This window comes from Peromyscus californicus, unplaced genomic scaffold (genome assembly GCF_007827085.1).
Source record: "Peromyscus californicus insignis strain IS unplaced genomic scaffold, ASM782708v3 Scaffold_4__1_contigs__length_199733344, whole genome shotgun sequence".
Lineage (NCBI taxonomy): Eukaryota > Metazoa > Chordata > Mammalia > Rodentia > Cricetidae > Peromyscus > Peromyscus californicus.
In genome coordinates this window covers 58,588,216-58,613,784 of record NW_026294562.1, presented here as the reverse complement: position 1 = coordinate 58,613,784, position 25,569 = coordinate 58,588,216, and the positions used below count along the sequence as shown (strand labels likewise).

General features: G+C 52.6%; 1 protein-coding gene across 4 annotated transcripts in view; it reads right to left on the bottom strand.

The window, feature by feature from the left end:
- The window catches only part of Cttn (cortactin), a 35,735-nt gene extending 10,644 nt beyond the window's left edge, over positions 1 to 25,091 (bottom strand). Inside the window, exons 1-12 of one of the 4 annotated variants that reach the window (XM_052761717.1) lie at positions 24,977 to 25,091; positions 20,324 to 20,417; positions 18,377 to 18,463; positions 17,861 to 17,934; positions 15,940 to 16,069; positions 12,437 to 12,547; positions 11,142 to 11,196; positions 9,896 to 10,006; positions 5,758 to 5,868; positions 5,180 to 5,290; positions 4,242 to 4,352; positions 2,867 to 2,922 (exon numbers count right to left, since the gene is read on the bottom strand). In XM_052761717.1, the coding sequence (XP_052617677.1) occupies positions 2,867 to 2,922; positions 4,242 to 4,352; positions 5,180 to 5,290; positions 5,758 to 5,868; positions 9,896 to 10,006; positions 11,142 to 11,196; positions 12,437 to 12,547; positions 15,940 to 16,069; positions 17,861 to 17,934; positions 18,377 to 18,463 (957 nt within the window). In that variant the 5' untranslated portion in view covers positions 20,324 to 20,417; positions 24,977 to 25,091. The remainder of the gene's footprint in view (positions 1 to 2,866; positions 2,923 to 4,241; positions 4,353 to 5,179; positions 5,291 to 5,757; positions 5,869 to 9,895; positions 10,007 to 11,141; positions 11,197 to 12,436; positions 12,548 to 15,939; positions 16,070 to 17,860; positions 17,935 to 18,376; positions 18,464 to 20,323; positions 20,418 to 24,976) is intronic. The other 3 variants (XM_052761716.1, XM_052761718.1, XM_052761719.1) reach the window with 3 other exon arrangements.
- Positions 25,092 to 25,569: the final 478 nt, after the last annotated feature.

Genomic DNA, 25,569 nt, shown 5'->3' with positions numbered 1-25,569 from the left:
CCCAGCTTTCAAAACACCTCCACAACACAGAACTGTTGCCCCAATCGTGCACTCTGTAGATTCCCTAGGGCTCGGCTCCCCTTCCACAGACTCACTGATAATCATACAGATGCATGTACCTACACTGAGAACATGAATTGCTGTGAGGCTCTGTAGGTCACAGGGTCACCTGGCCAGGCCCCCTCCTTGCCCTCCTGTAGGTCCTCTCAATATCCTACACCTCAACCATGCTTACAGTCTCCAGAATTACTCTGGCAGGGATCACGAGGCAGTGGCTGACCTAGACACAGCCTGACAGGGCAGTGACACCAGTGACAGTCCCCAGCCATGTGGCTTCTAATAGATATTCAGGGTTCAGAGCCTTCACTGCCCCGACCAACACCCTGCCTGATCTCCCACATGGAGCCATTCCCAGCTGAGAGCCCCCAGGTCAGAGCTGTGCCCACCTCAGCCGCTGTGGCCATTCCTCTCCCTGTTCCCAGGCGCCCTGCTCCTAAGCCCCACCTCATCCTCCACAACGCCTTCACCTACTTGAACACCTACTGTCTGCTCTGCCCACACCCGGGGGACCCCTGATTCACCTCTGTACCCCTTACTCCCTTCTACCACTCACCCATGCCCCACCTTCCAAATCACAACACCTTTTTCCCTAAAGCATGCTGGGGGTGACACCCAGGGCTCTCCAGTTCTAAGCCAGGCTCATCACTGAACCACACCTAACCCCCCGCCCAGCTTCTTGACCCCAGCCTCATGTCTCTCCCATTCCCCACTTCCTGGGTCTCCCTCTCCTCAGACTCTGCCCATTTCAGCTCCGTCTCCTCCACACAGCCTGGCTCCAGAGCCCAACAGGGTGGCCACTCGTAAATGCCCAAAGCCACCATGGAGGGACACTTTTCCTCTCTAGGGAAGGACAGGCTGGCATCAGGGTTCACCACCTCATCCCAATTACTAAGGGGATGGACCACTGCTCTTGGCACAGCCTCATGGCACAGCCTGGGCCCTGATCGCGCCCCACAGTCCCCTGGGCAGGAAGGACCCTGGGCTCTTCCAGAGGGCAACAGACAGAGAAAATGGCAACACCTGGCTGGCAGGGGCAGAAGAGACTTCTAACCACATCATTTCCTGACTCCAATCGCACAATGTCAGCAGTCGCCATCTTTGCGGTTGCCATCTTTACCATCACCACCAACCACAGACACCACAACTTCCTCAACGCCAGCCTCTGAGTAACTCACTCACTTCCTCATGTCCTCTACCACAGGGCCCTCAGCCACCACCAGACACCTGGTCTCCTGCTACCTCACCCAGCCTCCCTGCTCGCTCTCTGCGGAATGGCAGGTGAAGCCTGGGGTTACCCCTCAGCACATGGTAGGTCCCTCCCTCCCACTGAGGCAGCCCTGCAGCACCATGGAGAACTCTACCTGAGTTCTGGTACTCTTCAAAGCTGCACCACCGCCTAGAGTCACACCAACCCTGCCTCTGCTCTGTCAAGTGCTACAGTTACAGGTGTGTGTGCCTGTGCCTGGACTCGGACAGGCTGCATGTCCCGCAGGCTTCCCCGGCCCCTCCCCTCAGCAGGAGATGCCGCAGTTGGAACTGTCTCTCCTTACTCGTCCACATTTGCAGTGACCTGGTTCCTAAACCGGGCTCCTGGTCACATCCTCGCTTCATGTCACAACTCCATCTTTGCAGACAAGCTCCAGTCTACCCTCAAAACTTGGCCCAGGGACCAATGAGAGGGTTCATTGGGCAAAGGTGCTTGTCCCCAAGCCCAGTGACCTGAGTTCAATCCCTGGGACCCACATGGTAGAAACCAACTCACACAAGTTGTCCTTTGACCGCCACGTGTACTCTGTGGCACATACGTGTGTGTGTACATAGACATCATTTTTAAACTCAGTTTATCTGGCTTCCTCAGGGACATTTTGCTCAAGCAACTCCTGTGAGAAGCTCTGGTGACATGGCAGGTGCCTTGGGCGATGCCAACCACAGTGAGCTTTGAGCCTGTGAATGATCCACGCCATGTGTGACCACAGCCAAGCCCAGGAACAAACGTCTGCCTCTACGCAGTAGAGAAGACACAGCTCACCTCAAGTAGGGGAAAGCAGTGCCTGCCAGGCCGTCGGGGAAGCTGCAGAGCTGCCAAGCAACGCCCGCTGCCCACCCCTGGCCGTCCACTAGGAGAAGAATTCTTTCACTGGCTCACAGCTGACCCCGCAGGGTCCCAAAACTGACCGAAGGCAACAACAGGCTGAAGAGGGGGGTCTGGGGAGGGGGAACAAGCTGTTTCCACAGGAGTGTGCTTTCATCCTAAAAGATAAAGCCAGACAAGATGGCACCTGCCACCAGTGCCAGACTCTGGAAACCGAGGCAGAGGGATCTCAAGTTCCAGACCAGCCTAGGTGGTAGAGCAAGACCCCATCTGAAGGAAAGGGTGAAACAGGACAAGCCAGAGACCAGTGCGTGCCACCTGTGGCCATCTGCAGCAAGACTAATTCTAGCTCCCGCCGTCCATGGTGACAGCCAGTGACTAGATGTGGCCACTAAGCACTTCTCAAGTGCCAGGCAAGAACCAGCTCCGATAATAATCAAAAGTTCAAACAGTCACATGTCCCCAACACCCTGGCATCAAGTGCCTGGGTCCACCTGAGATCCTTACTACTCACTGCTATGCTGTGACCAGGTACTCAGCTTGCTTGCCTCAGCCTCGAGTGTGAAACAGAACGGATCCACAGTGTGCTACATGAGGTATGCAGGGTTCCCAGGACCACAGAATGACATGTGCCTAATGTTTCTGGACAGACCTCCAGTGTTGTGAGCCAAGGGCCCTCACAAGAACATCCCCACAATAGCTTGCTGGCCTTACCTTGTCCATCCGATCCTTCTGTACCCCATACTTCCCGCCGAATCCTTTGGCATAGTCTGAAAGGTGGTGAAGGCAAGACTCATGTGAGGCTGAGGAGGGGTGAGCAATGGCAGGCACATGCACATGGGTCCACGAAACAGCCCAGGACACGGACCAGAGCAGAGGGGTGTGGAAGCTGCCCGAGGACAGGCTCTTCTGGCAAAGCCAGCTGTCTAACCACAGTGCCCAGTGCAGGCAGGGAGCAGGTGAGGTGTGGACATGCTTCCAGGAATGGGGAGAGGGAGAGGACGGGCGGCAGGCTGGCGGGAAGGAAGCCGAGGAGGGAGGGCACAGGACAGGCCTTTGCAGTGCACACTTCTATAGCACAGTCTTCGCACCAGCCAGGGCCTTATGCTCATCTGCTTCCTGGGCGCCTGCTCTACTGGGCACTAAATAGAGGCCTCACCGTAGTTTGTTCTCTTGCTTTTTAAAAGAAAAACAAAACAAAACTCCGTGTCGAAATGCCACCAGACAAGTATGTCTGTCGCTGTCACACACACAAACATATGAAAGTGACAGTCATGCAGCCCTGACATCACAGGAGCCAATGGCCACCTCCACGCAGTCTGCTGGTCAGCACTAGGTACATCCACCCCAGGCCCAATGGCATCTGGGAGCCTGTGCTCCACCCTGATTCAGGGAGTTACATGCCTCTGCCTGGACACTTGGGTTCTAGGAACCAGGTCCAATCTCTCAAGGAAAAGAAAAACTGCAACAGCTACTGAGATCCCCAGGGCATGCCTCGACCTGCCTGTGTCAGCCATGTGCACAGTGTGCACATACAGTGTGGCTCTGGGTGGAGATGCTACACACAGATGGTGTGGCAAACAAAAACAAAAACAAAAACAACCAAAAATCCAAACACACAAACCTTGTACACCTGGCAAAACAAAAACAAAAAGCCCCACTACAAAGACACAGAGACCACATGAAACACGCCTGTCTTTCTCCATGACCCCAGAGTGTAGTTAACGTCAGGTCTGGGAGAGCAAAACCACCTCACCTCCCTGTGGGTCAGAGGTAATGAGGGTTCAGAGATTCAGCACTGGTGGTCATGACGATGAGGCCAGCGGGGTCCCCTGCAGAAACTACACTGACCTGGCCTGCAGAGTGCCTCCTAACTTGAACCCTAAAGGTCAGAGGGAAAAAAGAACTGGGGGTGGAGGAGGCAGGGACCGAGCTCCAGGATGCTGCTCTAGCAGGAAACTGGGTGGAGGACATCCATGGCAGCTGGCGGCATAGGGGACGAACACAGGCACTGTGGTGAACCCTGAAGTCTATGCTGCGAGTTATCTGCACTGCAAGGGCTGGTGGGAGGAGGAAGGGGCAACTGTGCCTTGCTGGGACTCGTGCTTGGCCAATCTCTCCTTGTAATCAAACCCCACAGCGGAGGAGTCCTGCCTCTCGGACTGAACACCAAATTTGCCTCCGAACCCAGTCTTATAGTCTGGAGATCCACGCGAGACAGGGGGGAGCATGACCGAGAGAGAAAACAGCCAGGTTAGAATCACGTGAGCATGTGCAATGTCAAATACATCACGTTCAGACAGCAAGAGCGCTGATCCGGGCTGATGGTCTAACGCCGACCAAAGGATGAAGGAACAAACTTAAAAGTCCGTACGCTTCAGCTGATACACAGAAACAGGTTCAGAACTGGATGGTAAATCTCTCTGTTAAAGCTACTCCATGCTTTAAGGTTTGCCTGCAGGGTCCTTCCCAGGCTGCCGACAGGAAAGGGGCAACAGAAGGGCTACCAGTCCCACTCCCTGTGCTGGAGGGACAGCTGGGGACAAACTTTTCAAACCAGCTTTCCCTGGGACAAAGTTCCCACTGTGACAAGAAAACACTCCCGGCTAGAAAGGAAGTGTGCTAAGGTTTTGAGGGGAGGCTCGGAGGCAGAGAGAATCTGTCCAGCATAGACCAGGCTGCAGGCTCTATCCCGAGCACTGCAAAGAAGTGTGCCCTCCACAAACCCTGGCCCACCTTAAAAAGGAGAACCCAGGAACCCAGAGGGCAAAGGGCCCCTATGGGTGCCACAGGAACAGGCTCCAGTGGCTGCAGCACGGGCATTCGGGCGGGGAGAGGACAGGATCGCCCAATCCCCTTGCCACCCACGGGGACTTCTGGGATTGGGGGAGACACAGACAACTTCACACCGTGAAAACGAAATTTGGACAGAAGCACAGCTGACACGAGGCACGTGACCGAGTGAGGATGAACACAAGCTTCCCAAAGGCCCTGGAGGAGAGCTGGGGGAGGGGCTAGAGGCGGTACCTTTCTGGGACTCATGCAGCTGCGGCTTCTCCTGATGGTCCCAGCCAAGGGCACACTTGTCTTGTCTGTCTGTCTGCACACCAAATTTTCCTCCAAACCCTTTCACATAGTCTACATGCACAACAGAAAGCCATAACCTGGCATTACTGCGCAGCCCGGAACAGGGGGAGGAAGCGGGTTTCAGATGCAAGGAGGCACGGTTCACTGGACCAAGCTTCCCCCCCGGGGAACAGCTGGGATGGGACCCCGGCTGACACCCATCAGAGGCCCTCCTCAAGATAACCGTATCTTACGAGTGCGGTTACATAGGCAGGGCCAACACATGCAGCCCTCAAGACAGCGAGGTCTTGTCACTCACAGGCAGACGTGCGTGACAGGGACATTACTACATACAAGCAACACTGAGGCCTAGGGCCAAGGACGAGGCCAGTGCTTGAGTTCTCATAACCACAGGCCGGGACAGGCTGTCCCAGGTCGACCATTTAAAACACTGCAGGCGACAGCAGCTTCTCTCTTCTACCCTGGCCAAACCTGCACCCTTGGAGGGGCTGGCTGGAGGAAGCTAAAGGGGCAGGTACCTTTCTGGGATTCATGCTTCTCTGTTTTGCCTTGATACTCAAAGCCCACAGCGCTTTTGTCCACCTTGTCCTTGTCGATTCCGTATTTGCCACCAAAACCTTTGGAATAATCTGGAACAAGAACAGCACTGTATGAAAAACGAGCAATGGAGATGGGCAGAGGGCTAAGGGGTGCCTGCCGCCAAGTTTGAAGGCCTGAGTTCAGTCCCTGGGACCCACATGGTACAAGGAGAGAACCAGCTCCTGCAAGTTGTCCTCTGACCGCCACACATGTGCACATCCATGCATATACACAAAATGAACAAATAGAAAAGATTAAACCAGCAACAGTTTCAGTGAACATGTTATATAGTCTTTAAGAAGGTGAACCATAGCCGGGCGGTGGTGGCGCACGCCTTTAATCCCAGCACTCGGGAGGCAGAGCCAGGCGGATCTCTGTGAGTTCGAGGCCAGCCTGGTCTCCAAAGCGAGTTCCAGGAAAGGCGCAAAGCTACACAGAGAAACCCTGTCTCGAAAAACCAAAAAAAAAAAAAAAAAAAGAAGGTGAACCATGGGCTGTCAAGACTACTCAGCAAGTAAAGGCATTTGCCACTAACCCTGATGACCTGGGCTCCATCCATGGGACCCACATGGTAGGAGGAGAGAGCCCAAGTGTGGTGGCTTATGCCTGTGTCCCAGTACTCAGGAGACTGAGGCAGGAGGACTGCTGGGAATTTGAAACTAACTTCCAATACACAGTGAGTTCAAAGCCAGCAAGGGGTATAAAGTGAGCCCTTCTCTGGAAATAAAAGAAAAAGAAACAAAGAAACAAACAAAAAGAAAAACAGAAGGGGCTGGAGAGATGGCTCAGCAGTTAAGAGCTGAGCTCTTGCAGAGGACCAGAGTTCGGATCCCAGCACCCACATGGTAGCTCACAACCATCTGTAACTCCAGTTCTGGGGATCTGTTGCTCTCTTTTGGGATCTGAAGGCATCTACATCTACACTTACCTGTCATACACACAGACACATACCCATACACATATTAAAAGAAAGGAAGAGAGAGAGAGGGAGGGAGAGAGAGAGGGAGGGAGAGAAAGAGAGAGGAAGGGAAAGAGAGAGGGAGGGAGGGAGGGAGGGGAAGGAGTGGGAAGGCGGGAGGAAGGGGAAGGGAAGGAAGAAAGGTAATCTTTAGGGCTACAGAGATGGCTCAGTAGTTAAGAGCACTGGCTGCTCTTCCAGAGGACCTCGGTTTGATTCCCAACACCTATGTGGTGGCTCTAAATGACCTGTAACTCTAGTTCCAGGGAATCCAACACCCTCTTCTGGCTTCCACAGGTACTAGGCACACATGTGATAATTGGACATATATGCAGGCAAAATACTCATACACATTAAAAAAAAAATTGAGTATATTAAAAAAAAACTTTAGCTGGGTGGTGGTGGCACAAGCCTTTAATCCCAGCACTCAGGAGGCAAAGGCAGGCGGATCTCTATGAGTTTGAGGCCAGCCTGTCTCAAAAAAAAAAAAAAAAAACACAGAACACATACATGTGGAGAACATTCTAGAAACCCAGACTCTAACAAGGTCATGTGACATGTCACTCTTGCACTATCATAGCATGATTTCCTATAGGTACTTAGACCCTCAATGAGAAGCCCTAAGCAACCTCTGGGCCTGTGTGCCACAGCCACCAGAAGTACACTCAGCCTCTGCTTGGAGCCAGGACAGATGGCCCAGAATGCTCAGCACACACCACCTGAGTTAAGTCTGTCCCCAGGGAAGAGAAGCACAGTGATCTATGTGAGGTCACAGCTGCACACTAGCCCAGAAAAGAGCCTAAGGAAGGCAGCAAGCCACAGCTACACAGGCCCCAGGCACACTGGCCCTTTCTAAGGGGCAGGGCAAGCCAACATGGCCAAAACTTTTGGTGATGTTTTACCTCGTGTGTGTGTGTGTGTGTGTGTGTGTGTGTGTGTGTGTGTGTAGAGATCCATGTGGAGGTCAGAACACAATCTTGGGTCCTCACCTTCCACCTTGAGACAGGTCTCTTTATTGATTTTCTACTGAGTATGTCAGGCTAGCTGGCCTGTGAGCTTCGAGATTCTCCTGTCTCTGTCTCCCGTCTCCCAACAGATAAACAGGGAACGCAGACGATCGTTCTATGTGCCACACCCAGTTTTCATATGCGTTTTGGAGATTCAAACTCAGGTCCTCACATTTGCACAGCAAGCACGTTTACCCACTGAGCTGAGCCCCAGACAGTCAGTCTCTTGGAATTTTTGTTGTTGTTGTTTGTTTGTTCAAAGAAATCCAGGGGCTTCTTTTCAATGTAAGCTCTTGGGGGTTTTTTTTGTTTGTTTTGCTTTGTTTTTTTGAGACAGGGTTTCTCTTTGTAGCCCTGGCTATCCTGGAACTCACTTTGTAGACCGGGCTGGCCTCAAACTCAGAGATCCTCCTGCCTCCACCTCTGGAGTGCTGGGATTAAAACGTGCACCACCACTGCCCGGCTCCTCTAGATTTTCAAATACTGGCAAACGTTAAACAGAACCGACACGTGTGAGCACAGAAATAGCACCAGGAAGATGGGCTGTGGTTCCAACACCGTAAACACCATAAACATGTAAAAATATCTTTACCTGCACAGAAGGGGTGTGAATATTCTGACCCGCCCCTTGAAATCCCACCCTTTGGCACTGCCCTGAGTCCTGACGTAAAAGCCTCATTCTAAGGGAAAACTCCTCCCCTTCCTCTCTCTCTTCCACTTTTCCTCCCACGAGGTGTGCACCCTCTCTCTCTCTCTCTCTCTCTCTCTCTCTCTCTCTCTCTCTCTCTCTTTCTGTCTCCTCCCTATCTTTCTCTTCATCTCTCTATTATAATAAACTCTCCACATGGATGCAGCGCCTGGGTTGTGAATTACTGGCCGCTCCCACCGCCATGCATCTGCCTAGCATGTTTCCCTTCACACGCAGGACACCCTCGGGGTCCCCCACGCAACAGTTCATAACAAGGGGAAAGTCAGTGTGGCTTCTCAGGACCTTGTGGCAGAATTTGTCAAAATTTTAGAGGTTTGGAGGATAAGGAGAGCAAATCTAGAGCCTTGGGCTCTACCACGAAGCCATACCCACAGTCCCTGTCCTTAAATCAATCCAGACTACCCAGCTAAACCCAATCTTTAAGAAAAGATAAGGGGCGGGGAGGGCTGCAAGATGGCTCAGCAGGTACAAGCAAGCACACAGTAAAGTGTTCCCCACAAGCCAGGCACTGGGAGGCAGAAGAGGCAGGAAGATCTCCATGAGTTCCAGATCAGCCTAGTCTGTATAGCGAGTTCCAGGACAGCCAGAGATACACAATAGAGACCTTGTCTCAAACAAAACAAAACACAAAAAGGTATTTGCCATGCAAGCCTGCCAATCTCAGATCAGTCCCTAAAACCCACATACAGGCGGAAGATGTGACTTCAGGAAGTTGTCCTCTGGCATACACACATGGCATGCATGCCTCTGATTCCAAGATCAGGAGGCTGGGGCAGGAGGATTGGATCAAGTGTAAAGCTACATGGTGAGTTCCTGGGCTACAGAATGAGACCCTATCTCAAAATATAGAGGCGCCAGAGGAGTGGTTCTCAACCTTCCTAATGCTGTGACCTTTTAATACAGTTTCTCATGTTGTAGTGACCCCCAACCATAAAATTATTTCATATTTCATAATATGAAATAATTCACTGTAATTTTACTAGTTATGAATTGAATTATAAGACATCTGATATACAGGATATCTGACATGTGACCCTTGTGAAAGGGCCATTTGACCCACAATGGGGTCATTACCCACAGGTTGAGAACCACTGCACTAGAGAGCTGTTCAATGGTTAAGAGCTTTGCCTGCTCTTCCAGAGGACCCTGCTTAGGTTCCTAACACTCACATGGCTGCTCATAACCATCTATAATTACAGTTCCAGGGGATCGGACACCCTCGTCTGGCCTCTGCACAAAGTACATATACAGACATAAAGGCAAAATATCCATATACAGTCATACACATCAAATAAAAATAAATAAATCTAAGGAAAAAAATTGAAAGATGAAAAGATTAACAAAAATAAAAATAACAAAGAAGAGTGCTCTCACCCCTAAAGGAGCCCAAGGCCCAACCGCACCTTTCTGTGACTCATGCTTCTCCGTCTTGCCCTGGTAGTCAAAGCCCACAGCGCTCTTGTCCACACGGTCAGCTTGCACACCGTATTTGCCACCAAAGCCACTAGAGTAGTCTGAAGAGACAAGACGGCACCAGCAAGCGTTAAGACTCTCGAGGGATGCAGTGTCCATCTTAAACATAAGAGCTGCATCCCTTAGATAACACTGGACACCCTCACGCTTCGTGCAAACAGAGTTCAGATCACTTCCCACCACAACGTGCAACTGTCTTGTACTGACAGAAAGAACTGGCCATAGTAGTTTACACCAGGAATTGTCAGCCTGGGCTACAGTGTAAGATCCTGTTTCAAGAACCAAAGCAGGGGACCACTGGGTAAGCCTGACTGATGTCCTGAGTTCCTTCGCCAGGATCTATGTGTCAGAAGGGGAAGACGGACCACTGTGAGTTTGTCTCCCCCAAATTTCATACACATACAAAGTCAATAAAAATGTTTAATAAATAAGTAAGGCAGGGATACAAAGAAATGACGGTGTCCACTTTCAAACTCCACTGGCCACAGCCAGGCATGCTTGCACACAGTTGTGGCCCCAGTACTAGGGAACTAAAGCGGAAGACTGCCGGAGTTGGAAGCCAACCTGGGCTTCATGGTGAGGTCTAAGCTAGCCTGGGCTACAGAATGAGCACGTCTCAAAAATAAACAAGAAACAACAAAAATGACAATTCACAGTCAGGTGAAATGCCACACACTGGCCATCTCAGCACTTATGAGGCTGAGGCAGGAGAATTATGGAGTTCAAAGTCAGGCTTTGATAGCACATTATCTTAAAAGAAACAAAATCAAACCACTGGGTACTAAAAAGAAATGATTTGCCTTGGTTGTCAAAAAAAAAAAAAAAAAAAAAAAAAAAAGGGCTCCAGACCCATGAGACACCATGAAAACCAATCAACACTCTCTTTTCACGTTTCAGGGCACAGTTTTGACAGTACAGGCCCACAACTCTGGTTTCTGTCTTCAGGGACATTTGCTGTTCATTACAGTGCCAAGAGCTGACAGTGAGCTGCTGCTCTGCCCAGGTAAAGAGAAGGCAGCTTCCGCTGGAGACAGCACACACATGACAGCAGGCACAGAGCTCTGCGTGTGCCACCAACAGCGAGGACACCCACCCTGTAAAAGCCAGATGGCCCCGGTAACCAGAGCAGAGAGCGGAGGCCTCCCTGCCGCCAGGCTGTAGCAGCACTCGCCTTACCTTTCTGGGAGGCGTGCTTCTCCGTCTTCCCCTGGTATTCAAAGCCTACAGCAGACTGTGGGACAAAAACATAAGGGACAGGCACTTGAAACGCCACCGAGATGAACCATCTGAACTCATGGCACACAGAAAACAAAGATTTTGGTAATGTTGGTTTTGAGAAGGTATGTGTGCCCACACATGTCCAAAGGCCAGAGGAAGATGTCCAGTGTCCTGTGCTATCACTGTCAGCCTTGTTCCTTTGAGACAGGGTCTCTCACTGAACTTAGAGCTAGGCTGGCAGCCAACAAGCTCCAGCAATACTCCTGTCTCCTCCCCACTCTGCACCCCTAACACTGAGCCTGGCTTAGGTGGGTGCTGTGATTCAAATACAGGTCCTCGTGCTTGCACAGTGACATCTGAGTCATCCCGAGCTTCTGTGTTGGGTTTTTTGTTTGTTAATATAGGGTCTTACTCAGGCCCAGGATGACTTTGAACTCATGGCAATTCTCCTGCCTCCACCTCTCAGGTGCTGGGAATACAGGTGTGAGCCAGGCTTAAACAATGTTAATTTTTGACTTTTGGTTTCCCAGGCAAAGCACAGATCCAATCATGACTGCTCAAGTCTGTATGTGCAGCTCCTCCTTCCGTCCCCACAGGCGCCCAGCACCAGCTTGGCTGAATTATTCCAGGCACAGCATGCTGATCTGGAATTAATTCCCCTGCCACACAGACTTCCCAAACAAGCTTTACTGAGAACATTAACAAGATGGCAGGCCTGCCATGGGACCTCATGGTGGCCTGCCCTTAGTATGACCCGGAGCTGGGACTCTGCATCTCCCCCACATCAGACACAGATGGTCAGACCCTGCTACTATGGCAGAAAGCCAGGACCCACACTGAAAGTGGTGTGCTTCCTGCGCCACTGACAGCCCCAGGCCTCTGGACACTGAGACCACAGCTCAGCAAACCCCACTCTGAGGGGGGCTCTGCCTGTCAATCACATCCATCCCGGGGAGACAATGAGAAAGGTCCCTGATGGCAAAGCGTAGCTGAGTCAGAGGCTAGGCATACAGGGCGGCCTGCAGCTAGCATGCTGAGGCCTGTCTTCCATGTCACTGTCTGTTCCCCATTGGACAGTCAGTACCCCTCACACAGGCCAGCATCAGAGGCTTGTGAGTTCTTCTCTGGACACCCTTCCTGCAGTCCCATGGGTCAGAGGGCACCTGTGAACTGCTGCACTGGCCCAGGAAGGTAGCCACAGCAGCAGTCTGCAGAGGTGGCAGGGAGCCTGCAGCCCTGGTCCTGTCACTCACCTGGTCCACCCTGTCCATCTGGACACCAAACTTGCCTCCAAAGCCTCGGACTGAGTCCACTTGTGAGCAATGCTTGGAAAGTTTTGACTGGTACTCGTGGCCAACAGCTGACTGGAACAAAGAACAAAGATGCGCCATTATGCACCCATGCCCAGTGCGGCACACAACCCACTCCCCGACTCTGCTGCTGCTGCCACTCTCTGGGCTATAGGAATGTCACCCCCATCAGTGAGGTGGGCCTTTGCCCTCAGGGCCCCAAATCCCAAGACATGGCCCTGAACTGGCTGAGCCCTGGTGCAGGGTTCTCCTGGGCACCCCAAACTTAGAGATCCTCCCAAACACCCCTGACTGCAGACGGGAATTTTGGACAGTGACCCATTTACATCAGTCACCCTCTCAGGGGTGGTGTTTGCACAGGCTGGGAGCCCGAGAGTCAAAGCATGGCACACACTTGGTGACTGTGCTGAAGCAGACACAGGTACTTCAGTGACAATGCAGCAGACGTGCACGCCACACCTCCCAGACATGCAGGCCACACAGGCAAGAGTCAAGTGCTGTCGCCTCACAGCAGCCCCACCAAAGGATGCAGGTCCCCCAGGACTTTCTGTTCAAGGTGTCGAAAGGTGCATCAGGCCAGCTCCTGCAGGCAGACCCCCACCCTAGCCCCTTCCATAAACAGTGCTCTGAGATCTGTGCTGTCACCAGCTGTCAGCAATGCCACTGTCCAGCACAGCAGTCCCGTGGCCGTTCCTCTTGTAGACAATGCCTGTGTGCCTCTGAACCTGTCTTCCTGGCCCTCCTGGCAACACAGAACCCTAACTCTGACCGCCCTACAGGGAGAGTCAGCCCTGTGCACCACAGGCCTCCCTTGGTTGGCCAACTGTTTGGTCTTGCACTTGGGCTGTGTTCTGCATATCACCGACCTCAATGGCCCTCTTCATGAAGGTCACTGAAGTGGGGGATACACAGAACACAGTCGACAGAGAAAGTCTCGGCTCAATGACTTCTCTCCTTCCCAGGCTTAGCTGTGGTTAGCAGCTGATGGCAGACCACAAGCCACAGCCTGTGAAACCCCATGCGGCCCGATGGCCTGCCCGCAGCCTCTAGGCTCACACACAGAAACTGCCAGGAAAAGATCAAAAAGAGGCAGCCATGCCAAGAGATTTTCCAGCAGGACTGCCCATCAGAAGGAAGTTAAAGAGAAAAGGGGCTGAGGTGACAGCTGGCTCTGGTTCCAGCCTGCTGACTGAATGTGTGCTCGGTGGCTTTTGGTCTCCTAATGGCAGAAGCCCATCTGTTATTAGCCTTGATCTGCAGTGTGGAGGAAAAGCAGGAAGCCCCCTTGGCAGGCCACAGTCACCTGATCCCTAAAGGAAACCAGTGGCTCCAGTCCTGGCTCCTCACAGGTGTGTGCTGCACTGGATGAGCCTGTCTGGGGAAGTCTGTGGGCCTCACCTCTCTTTCCATTTCTGGAGAGAACACGTTATGAACAGCTCAGCCATTCATCTTCACGTTTGTGACAACAGGTTACTCTCAAGGGTTCACATGAGCAAAGGGCTAACCTCTCCTTAATGCACAGGGCCTAGGGGGGCCAACAAGATGGAACACCAGCACCCCAGGCTAATGTCACCAATGCTTGAGAGCTACTGGTCAGTATCCAGCCGAAAAGGTGAAGTGAAGGTTCTAGAAGTCTGGGGTCCATGAGCCACCTGGGTACTGACAACAGTCAGCCACAGAAGTGTGGCAGTGCAGTGCACACTTACAGCATACCACACCCAGCACAGAAGACCAGGCCAGGCACCAGGTCCGGGCAGTGAGTTCTAACGGAAGCCCAGAAGGGTGTGTCTCCCCAAAATGACAGCACAGGACAGCAGTGAGAAGCCATCGAGGGAAACAGAGGACATGACAGGTGGGCACAAAGGGTGAAGGAAGGACCAGGCTTAATGAGCCCCAAGCTGCAGGCTTGATGATGAGATTTGAGCCAAAGGAGGCCAAGTACTCACAGCAGAGAAGCCAGAGAACAACATTCCTGGCACTAAGCTCGTACTTGGTAAATTAAGATTCTCCCCAAACTGCCACTCTGCCTCTTCACTGTGGTTCTCTGTGTCTGACTGAGCCTGAACCGGCAGGCTCTCCACACAGCCCATGTCAGGACCTGCACATCCATCTCTGTGCCAGCAATGCAGCAACACAGCCAACAACCACATCTCCTCCCTACAGATGGCATCTGGTCAGAATGATGCTCCAGACTACTCCTGGCTGTGATGTTTTGAATAAGAATGGCTTCCGTTCTTCTATTTGAATGCTTAGGGAGTGGCCTTGTTGGAGGAAGTGTGTCACTGGGGGCGGGCTTTGAAGTTTCAAAAGCTCCAGTCAGGCCCAGTGTCACTCTCTCTGCCTACTGCCTGCGGACTGGGATGTAGAAGTCTCAGCTACTCTTCAGTACCTTGTCTGCCTATGAGCCACCAACGCTCCCCACCATGACAACAATGGACTAAACTTCGGAACTGTAAGCTAGCCCCAATTAATGTTTTCCTTTATAAGAGTTGCCATGGCCATGGTGTCTCTTCACAGCAATGGAAACCCTAACTAAGACACTGTCCATGGTTGGGGTGCCCTCAGGCTTACCAGTGTACTCCTCTGGTGGACAATGGTATCTCACTAAGATATTGCCACGGCCTTCTGTGCCTAGCACAGCTGAATACAATCCGTGTGAGGGAGTCACCCATCAGGATAGGCAGCAGCTGAGCCTCTCTTCCACATCTATCCAGAGGCAGCACTGTCTGCCTATCAGAACCACCTCACACTGCTCACTCAGGACTTCACCCCTGTTACAGCATCAACAGAGTACGAAGGCCTGCATTCCTGGAGACACACCCACACACTGCAGCCAGTCTAGAGTGAGCACCAGAGCAGGCCCCACTCCCTCATCGTAGGGCAAGAACGGAAACACCACCCCAAACTGATAGCTTAGATAGCAGCTGCACGTGGTATCTGCTCGTCAGTCAGAACCCATCAATGCTCTTCCCAGGGGCTCGGCCACAGCTTTGAGACAAGGTGCATCCCCCCCAGCCCGGCTGCAGAGGACAAGTGCAGCAGGACATAAGCCAGGCATCAGTGGACTCCACAGATGTGATGTGAGCAAAGGGCCTCAGAGCTGACCTCACGCTGTGGACTGGCCCATCTCAACCACAAACAGTGGGGACCATGACGTCTGTGGGCTGGATGCTTCTGGGCCCTGTCCTACTCACAAAGCTGGTCATGGTGCTGATCTACCCCAGAGAACCCTCTACACATCAGCCACTGGCTGGGTCCTCTGATAATTTGACAAAGGGCTTCTAGAAACACAGAAGAGCTTCACAAGTAGGTAGCCTGTAAAGGACCCCTCAGAGCAGCCCTCACCCTCAGCCAACACCCCTCCTCACTGTGACTCAGAAAAGTGTGACTGCCACCCACATGGTGTACCCATGCAGGCCAGAAGCCCAGGCTGGGCGGCCACTTACTTTGTCCATCCTATCCTGCTCCACACCGAACTTCCCGCCATAGCCGTGGGAAGCCTTGGGTCCCGTTTCCAGCTCCTTCTCCTTGAGTGTCTGGTGCTCTTGAAAGACGTTCTCTCGCAGCTTGTGAATGCTGGAAGAGAGAGGAAACAGGGCTACCCAGGGTTCAGGCTTACACCTTACCCACCAGCAGGACAAGCAAGGGGAGTGATGTCCTTGTGAGTCTGCGGGGTTTTCTCACGGGCTGCTGCCCTGTCTGTTCACCGTGCCTGCCTCCATGGCTCTGTCATAGCTTGTATGGGGGAGGAACACAGATCCAAATCCACACAGAACCATGCAGCTGGCCCTAGGGGCAGTGACGCTGAATCTGAGCTTTGAGCTCTGCAAATGCCACCCAGAGTCCCTTCTCCAAACCCCCAAGGTCATCAGAAGAAGCTGGCTATGCTGGTGAGCATTTTGGCAACTTGACACAAGCTAGAATCATCTCAGAAGAGGAAACCTCACATTAGAAAATGCCCCCTATCAGACTGATGTGTAGGGCATTTCCTTGATTGATGACTGATGGGGGAGGGCCCAGCACATTGCGGACGGTGCCACCCCTGGGCCAGTGGTCCTGGTGGTATAAGAAAGCAGCTAAGCAAGCCATGAGGAGCAAGCTAGTAAGGAGCCTTTCTCCATGGCCTCTGCGTCAGCTCCTGCCCTGACTTCCCACAGTGACAGGCTTAGAAGCTGTAGGTGAAATAAACCCTTGCCTCCCCAGGTTACATTTGGTCGTGGTGTTTATCACAGCAGTACAGAACACACTAAGACAAGCATCAGTGGTAAAACAGATGAGAAGACAGTCAGAACTGGCGGCCCGGAAGCAGCTGTCACCGAGGCACCGCCTGAGCACAGGGCCTTTCTAGCCAGCAGACGTGAAGCCCAAAGCTCTACATGTGAACAAGTCCAAGAGTGTGGACGGAATACACTGCAGGCCTGGACCCAGCAACCCCTGATGAGCAACAAGAGAAACACCACCCCAACAACCTGAGGAGGACCATAGGGATAGAGACTCACAGGCATGGTGACCTAGATCCCTGCTGACCTCTCATATCCATCCCTCTCTAATGGACCTCAGGCCCGATGTACCACCTGTGACAACCACTACACATAAAGACTTGAAGGCCTCTTTTGTGGGAGGTGCGGGCTACTCTACACTCAGGTCCAGAAAGCCACTGTGAGAAAGGACAACATGAGCCTGGAGGGTGAGATCAAGACAGGGAAAGTCAGCAGGAGTCTATCTCAAGGAGATAGAGGAAAATAACAACTCAAATCCTCCTACAAGCCACTGTACAGACACAGTCCTCTTCCGGGCACCTGACCGAATGTTCTGAGGCAAAGATAGAGAAAATACTAAAGTGGGCACAGAGGGTGTGGTCTGAACCCCGTGGGGCCTAAAACAGCACATAGGTGTCTGCAGAGGGCCTGTCTACCCTCCCTGGCCAGGATGCAAGCTGCGGGAGAGCTGGCATTGAGGTCAGACTCCATAGTATGGCGCATTCCACGCTCCTATCTCAGCCTCTTCTGGAAGCGCGTGGAGTTGGGCTGCCAGCGTCAACTACTAAATTCCCTAACACATGACAACTTGCAGACAATGATGCAGATGAAGGGGATGCCTGGGGCCCACGTTACTCAAAACCATCTCACACCCTCCAGAGTTGCCACGTAGAGCAAACAGCTCACACTACTGTGTTCTGTGTTGGAAAACATGGTTCATAAAAGCTGGGCCTCACGTCCATCACCTGTGCACACCTGAGACCTGAGGCCCACAGACAAACAGGAGCCCCTGTAACAATCATCACTTGGAGCAGCAAGGCAAGGCTGCTCCAATCTCCTCACCCTACAGAGGGGGCACTTAGGAGAGTGGGGTGCCACAGGTACTCACTTGATGTGTTCCTGGTGCCCCGATCCCTGCACGGTTTTGGCGCCCCATCTCTGTTCCTTTTCACTCACGTCGTTCTACAAAGAGAAGTAACCAGCACATCCCATGCCCTAATTGGTACAGCCTGCACCCTAACTAGTATATCCCCACCCCAGAGAAGTAAGTAGTATCCCATGCCCTAACTAGTATACCCTGAGCCCTAACTAGCATATCATGTATCCTAACTAGCACACCCCACACTTTAGAACACCCCATATTCTAACTAGTATCTCCCACCCTGGAGAAGTAGTACATCCCATGCCCTAACTAGTATACCCAGATATCTAACTAGTACACCCAGCCCCCTAATTCATTTATCGTGTGCCCTAATTAGCACATCCCACACCCTAACCAGTACATCAAGGCCTAACTTGTATACCCCATGCCCTGGAGGAAATTAACCAGCTCAGTGCAGGGCCAGGCAGGCTGGGAACCTCAGAGGCAAAGGCCCAGGAAGGCAGATTTTGTGGTGACTCCTACCACAAAATCAGGATCAGTCTCCCAGTCATCGGCTCCCCCATCGTCCTGGGTGATAGACACAGCGTGGCCTGCAGAAGCTTTCCACATCTGAAAGAGCGGCAGAGTCACCTGGGAGGGTCACCCCAGGACCCCAGAGAAGCCCTGACCCAAACCCTCAGAAGGCCACTTCCCCCAGAGGGCAGTCACTGGACTCAAGGACACCTGAAGGAATCAAAGCTACATGTTAGGAGTCCTGAAGGTGGGGCTAGTAGACAGCTCCATCCAATGCTGCCCCTGGCATCCACGTAAAACATCGACGTGATAGGGTAACCCCGGTGCTGGGCAGGTGGGGAAGGAGGATCCATGGGGCTCACTGGCCAGGCTAGCCAACTTAATGAGTTCCAGACCAATAAGAACCCTGACTCAAAAAAACAAGGTTGGGATTGGAGAGATGGCTCAGAGGTTAAAGGCACTTGCTGTTCTTCTAGAAACCGAGGTTCAGTCCCAGCACCCACATGGCAGCTCACAACTGTCTGTAACTCCAGCCCTGGGCATCTGACTCATTCTTCTGGCCTCCATGGGCAATGCACACATGTGGTACACACACACACACACACACACACACACACACACACACACACACACACACAGGCAAAACACCCATACACCTAAAATATAAAGGTGAAAGAGGGGTGTGATGGCTCACACCTAGAATTCGAACACTAGATAGGCTGAGGCAGGAGGATTGCGACAAGTTTAAGGCCAGACCAGACTGGGCTACAGAGTGAGGTCCAACTGCAAATCAACAAAGTAGAGTATGCACATTCTCCATCAATGAGGATCTCACCCTGGTCAGCCTTCAGGTGGCTGCACTCCAGAGGCAGCATCACTAAGGGCCATGCAACACTGGTATGCTCTAAATGTCACTCATAGCAAATGTCATATAATGTTTATCACAATTTAAAAGATTATTTTGGCTTCAAGGACTTCCCGGGACTATGATGGCTGTCTTAATCTAGACAGCCAATCCAATAACTGCCCCCGGCAGCTTAGCAGAGGGCAGATTTGCCATCTCCGGGGGAGCACAGCACACATGCAGCACCAGCCTTCCTCATACGGGAGGTTGTTAGTGGGATGTCAAACCCTGTGGGCAAGGATGTTCCAAACACGACCTACTTTTGACCATTTGTTTTTCATTTTTCCATATTCTTGTGAGTACACGCCTGCACATGTGCATACCCATGTGTGTTCTCCATCACTCCTCCACCTCATTCATTGAGTCAGGGTCTCTCACTCAAACACAGAACTCACTGATAAGGCTAGTCTCAGGAGCCAGTTTGCCCTGGGGATCTCCTATCTCTGCCTTCTGAGGCTAGAATTACAGGCAGGCCACAGAGCCCATCTGTCACTTACATGGGTTCTGGGGAGCCTCACACTTGTGTGGTGGATGCTTTAACCATTGAGCCACCTCCCCAGCCTTTGACAGGATCTGAAAGAACACCAAGAGCCATGCCCACAGTACACGTGATTCTCTCCACCTGATAGGTCCCAGGGGTTGTATTTAAGCTATCAGGCTTGGCAGAAAGCACTTACCCTCTGAGCCAATTCGTCGGCCCTCCACTTCATTTTGAAAACAGTGTGTCTTCACTGGACCCAGAGCTCGCCAACTGGCTAGGCTAGCTGGCCATTAAACCCCAGGGATCTGCCTGCTGCTGCCCCCAACACTTTGTAGATGTGTGCCCTGTGCCTGGTTTTACTTGGGTGCTGGAGATTCAAGCTCAGGTCCTTATGCTTACATGACAAGCATGTTACCCACTGAGCCATCTTCCCAGTCCCCAGCATGAGATTTCTTTGAAAAGGTTATTGTTGTCTCTCACGCTCCAAGTCTCTTTCTACATGGTCAGGAAGAGAGCCCTACCCACACCTGACCCAGGAGAAAGCATACTGGGGCCTTCACAATATACGAACCTTTCTTTTTTTGCTGGGAGAGGTAGCTCACAGTCTATCCAAATCCAAGGAATCCAAGGAGGAATGTGCGGGCATCTGCGATGATCGTGAACACCTGTGAAGGGAAGACTGGCGGCTTAGAAGGGCTGTGCTAGGCTCTCTGGGCAACACCCTCCTGTGAGACGCTTTTAGAGAGCTTCAGAGTCCCCAGCACACAGAGTGCATATGACATCAGCAGACAGGAAGATTGGCCTCTCACTAACCAGAGGTCTCAGCCCACAGGAACCAGAGGACTCAGCAGATCCAAAGACCTATACCAACCCCCACAGCCTCGAATGCAACCAGAGATCGCAGCCTCTATGGCCAGCACGTGCCCTGCTCGCCGTAAAGCTGAGGTATTTCATTTCTTGTCCACTCTAACTATGAAAGTGAAAGGCAATGAAACTCTGTCACTGTGTTTACAAACAGTAACAGAAGCCTGGCATGGTGGCACATGCCTATGACCCCAACTATGGCAGAGAGCCAGGCCAGCCCAAACCACAGAAGGAGAGCTTGTCCCCAAAAGCCAAAATGATGAGTTGGCACAAAGGAGCACACCTGTGATCCCAGTGCTGGGAGGTAAAGGCAGCGGGATCCTTAGCCAGCCTGGGCTACATGAGACTCACACACGCACACCAAATAAAGACTGTCACGGTTCAGCAGATAAAAGTACTTGCTGCACAAGCCTGGTGACCTGAGTCTGAGCCAGAACCCATGTGAAAAGCCAGATACACAGCCAGTGAGAGGCAGTACCACCGTTGAGCCCAGGGTCTCCTCACACTCAACACTGCCACCAAGCTATGTCCCCAGCCACACATGCATGCAGTGTTTTCAGTTTTCTAGTCATGAAAACGACCAATTGAAAAATAAACTCGAGCAATTTCTGGATCTAAACAAGGCCTCTGTGCTCCATGTCACACACATGAAACCACTGAAACAAATGTGACGGTTCTGACTGGAATTTGCCGATAGTTTCTCAGGTGTTCCATCAAAAACACAAGGGAGGACATAAAAATAAAACAGATACTAGTCAGGCGGTGGTGGCGCACACCTTTAATCACAGCACTTGGCAAGGAAGAGAGGCAAGTGGATCTCTGTGAGTTCAAGGCCAGCCTGGGCTACAGAGTGAGTTCCAGGACAGGCTCAAAAGCTACACAGAGAAACCCTGTCATGAAAAACCAATAAAATAAATAAATAAATAAATAAATAAATAAATAAATAAATAAATAAATAGAATGAAACAGATACACTGAGCAGAATGCTGTGTGTGTGTCTGCCTGCCTTGTGTCTGTGTGCAAGGATGTGTCTGTGTCCATGTGTGTCTTTGGAGCAATACATGTGCTATGGCATGCGTATGGAAGTCAGATAACCTGAATCTCTCCTTCTACCACGTAGGTCCCAGGGATTGAACTCAGGTTGCCAGGCTCAGTGGCAAATGCCCTCTACCCACTTTGCCTTCTCATCTAAATTTTGTGCCTCACCACAAAAAAAAAAAAAAAGCACCTATATGGAAGCATACAACTCAGATCCAGCACTCAGGAGGCTGAGGCAGAGGGATGGAGAGTTTGAGGCTAGCCTGGGGTACAGAATGAGATCCTGCCAAGAAACAAGCAAGTGACAAGATGACCTGTGGAAGAAGAAAGTGACTTTCAAATAATGGTTTCAGAGTACATAAAGAGTCCTTACTAATTGACAGTTTAAAAAAGTCGGCGGATCTGTGTGATAACGAAGACACTAGACATAGTGGCAAGGGTGGGTGGAGAGGACGCCTAGCCCCGGGGGTCCAACAGAAAGACCCCATCTCAAAACAAACAACTCAGAGAGAAGAAATGCAGGAGTGAGTGGAATACAAGCTTTGTGTGTTCAAGGCCCTGTACTTGACCTCAGAAATGGGGTGTGGGGAGGGCACCGGAGAAGGGCTGGAGGAGAGTAAAGAGGAGGGCTGGGAGAAGGGCTAGGGGGTGGGAAATCAAGGCTAAGGCATCCAGTTTCTTTCTCTTCTAAAACGCAGATTAGAGCAGCCCAGCCTGGTAGCGTGTGCCACAGCCCATAATCCCAACACTCAAGAGGCTGAGGCAGGAGGATGGCTACAAGCCTGAGGCCAGGCTGATCTATATATAGTGAGCTCCAGGCTAATCAAAGCTATAGAGATCTGTCTCAAATGTAACCCAACTACCACCAAAAAGGGAGTGGGGGGAGGGGCAGGAGGAGGGAGGGACGGACAGACAGACTCTAGCTTTGTTTGCTGCCCAGAACTCCTTGGGCTCGAGGCCCTTCCGTCTCAATATCCCAGCCGCTGGGACCACAGGCATACCCACTCTATGTCTTTCTCGGAGAAGACTAGAATTGCTGTGGTGATGGCTGCGCAGCTCCGATTATACCAACCACTGAACCCTTTAAACGGGGGATCACATGTGGGGTAAATTATATTTCAATAAAGCAGATACAAAAAAAAAAAAAAAGTTCAGACAAAAGACGAAGCCACCGCAAAGGCCAAGCACAGCCAGCACAAGGCTCAACCAGAGAGGACCCAGTTACAGGGTGGAGGGATCCACCATTCTGAGGCCCTGAACCTGACACCGACAGCAGAGCAGAGCAAAGACAACAGGAAGGTGGCTAGGGCCAGGAGTAGCTGTGGAGAAGCCAACCACCCCACCCCCAACGCCTACTGAGGCCAGCAAAGGCAGTGCACAGGAAGTGGGCTAGCCTGTGCAGGGACACCACCATGCCCAAGGCAAAGAACAGGGGTGCGAAGAGGTAAGTGTGCTACACGGAGGTAAGAAGGGTGCTAGGACGATGCTGAGTTACACCAGGTGCCTTCCCAACTAACAGGCCAAAGATCTGAAGGGCCAATTACATTCCCTGGTATTTACAAGGTGTTAGAGGTACCACAGTCTCACAAAGCCTCAATTAAAGGTCAGCTCCAGGGCTGGGGCTGGAGCTCGGTAGAGAAGTTTGTCTAGCAAAGCCCAGGGTTCGATGCCAACAGAAGACGAAGCACCAGGGGAAAGGCTCTATGGGGGAAGGTGCTCTAGTGGAGGCTCCACTTCTAGTTACTGGGGAGCTAGCACCGGCTCTGCATTCTCCTAGGTCTCAAGTTCCCACTTAGAGCTGCTTCTCCATCCTCCGAATTTCTAGTGAAAACCTTCTCAGCCAAACAGAGAAGCGGTGTTGACTCAGGGCCTGAACTGGTGACTCACTCTGGGTGAGCCACTGGTGCTGAGGCGGGGCCTCAGATCCACAGTGGCCTGGCCCCTGGTCGACAAGAGGGCTGTCTGCACTGACCGTGGGGGACTACTGGGTGGTGAGGACCTGCTGGATCAGGCTACTGACAAGGCCCAGGGCAGCCAGGTCAAATCACTAGGAAGGGCTGAAGCCTCCCTTCACTGGGTAAAAAACTAAATTCCTTCTCCCTGGCTGGAGGACCCCACCCCTCACACAGACCAAGAGGAAACAGGGGACCAGACCAGGCCCAAGCACCTCTGCGGGCACACACCCAGCAGGAGGGCCAGCTGGATTCCAGGCTCCCTAGCTCCGGGAGGCAAGCTAGCCGCTTGGATTTCCACTGACCCCATTGCAAATTTCTCTCAGGTGTCCAGACCAGATCCCTGATGCTGGCGTCACAGCCCAGCCCAGAGGGGCTGGACCCCGATCCTCTTAGTCCCTGGAACACTAGCTGCTCACCCTGCCAGCTTCCCATAAGCCCTAAGACACTCATAATTTCACTGGGTTGTGGAACCCAAGGCTCCCCAGGTCCAACTTCCCTCAGTCCTCATCACTCCACTAGATTCCGGAACCAAAGTCTCCCCGCCCCCACCAGCTTCTCCCAGCCCTCAGGTCTGCATTCCTTTTCTAGGTCCTGGTACTCTGACTACCCCAGACCCCTAACTATGAACTCTGAACACCACAAGCCGGTTTCACACCTCACCCTTAGATCTTGGGATCCTGCCCTGGAACCCCACCCCTTCCTTTATGCCCAGGAATCCTAAAGCCAACGTCCTGGCCCCGCCCCCTCAGAGCCGGGACCGCTCTGCACCCTGGCTACTCCACGGATGACCGGACAGCCCAGCAACTAAGTTCGAAACTTCCGATCCCCAGCCCGTACCTGGGGCCCCGACGCCCCCCCATCCAGACCCTGTAACCCAGAGCTTCGAGCCTCCAATCCTGACTCTGCACCCCGATCCCCGGATCCCAGCCCCGCACCCCAATCCCCCGATTCTGGCCTCACACCGCGAAACCCCGGTCTTGGCCCTGATCCCGATCCCCCGATTCCAGCTCTGCACCCCGACACCCGATCCTAATCCTGCACCCTGGAGCCCTGACCCCCAATCCCGGCCCCGAACCCCAAGCCACAATCCTGGCCCCACAGCGCGAACCCCCGGTCCTGGCCCTGAACCCTGGCTCCTGGATCTCGGCCCTGCACCTTAAGGCTCAGATCCCTGGATCCTGGCCCTGCACCCTTAGGCCCCAATCCCTGCCCCGCACCCTGACCACTCCGCCACCGGGTCCTGGCCCCGACCCCCAATCCTGGCCCCTCACTCTGACCCCCAGTCCAGGCCCTGCACCCTGACAACCCATCCCACCCCCGTCTCGCCCCTTCGGTAGCTCTCTAGGACACCCATCCCCCCGGCTCACCGCGCCAGCCAGGTCCGCCAGGCTCCCGCCGCGCCCCGCCGCTCCCAGCGCCTGCTCACTTCCGGTTCCGCGGGGGCGGTGCTGCATCCGGGGCCACGTGAGACCCCGCCCCGCCCCAGCAGGTCCCGCCCCGTGTTCCTATCCCTGCTTCCAGATCCTGGACGCAGGCCTGGGAGAGAGGTACATGGGACGCTCGCTAGTCAGCTGCCCAGGAGCTAACTTAAAAACACCTGCCATCCCCTGTCCAACACATTCACCCTCCACCCATCTCTCAGCCATGTATCCATTCATCCACCACCGTGCAGCTCTCCACCCAGGCATGCATCTGCACAGCATCATCCACTCACCTGTCAATCATCTACCCACCCATCCACCAGTCTGTCCTTCTGCCCATCTATCCATCCTTCCACTAATCTACCATCCGTCTGTTCACCCATCCCTCCATCTATCCACACCTTAGGGTTCCTATTGCTGTGATTTAGAAAAACAAAAACAAACAAAATACTAACTAAAAGAAATTTGGAGAGGAAAAAGGCTTATTTGGCTCATAAATTATAATCCTTCACTGAGGGAAGTCAGGACAGGAACTCAGG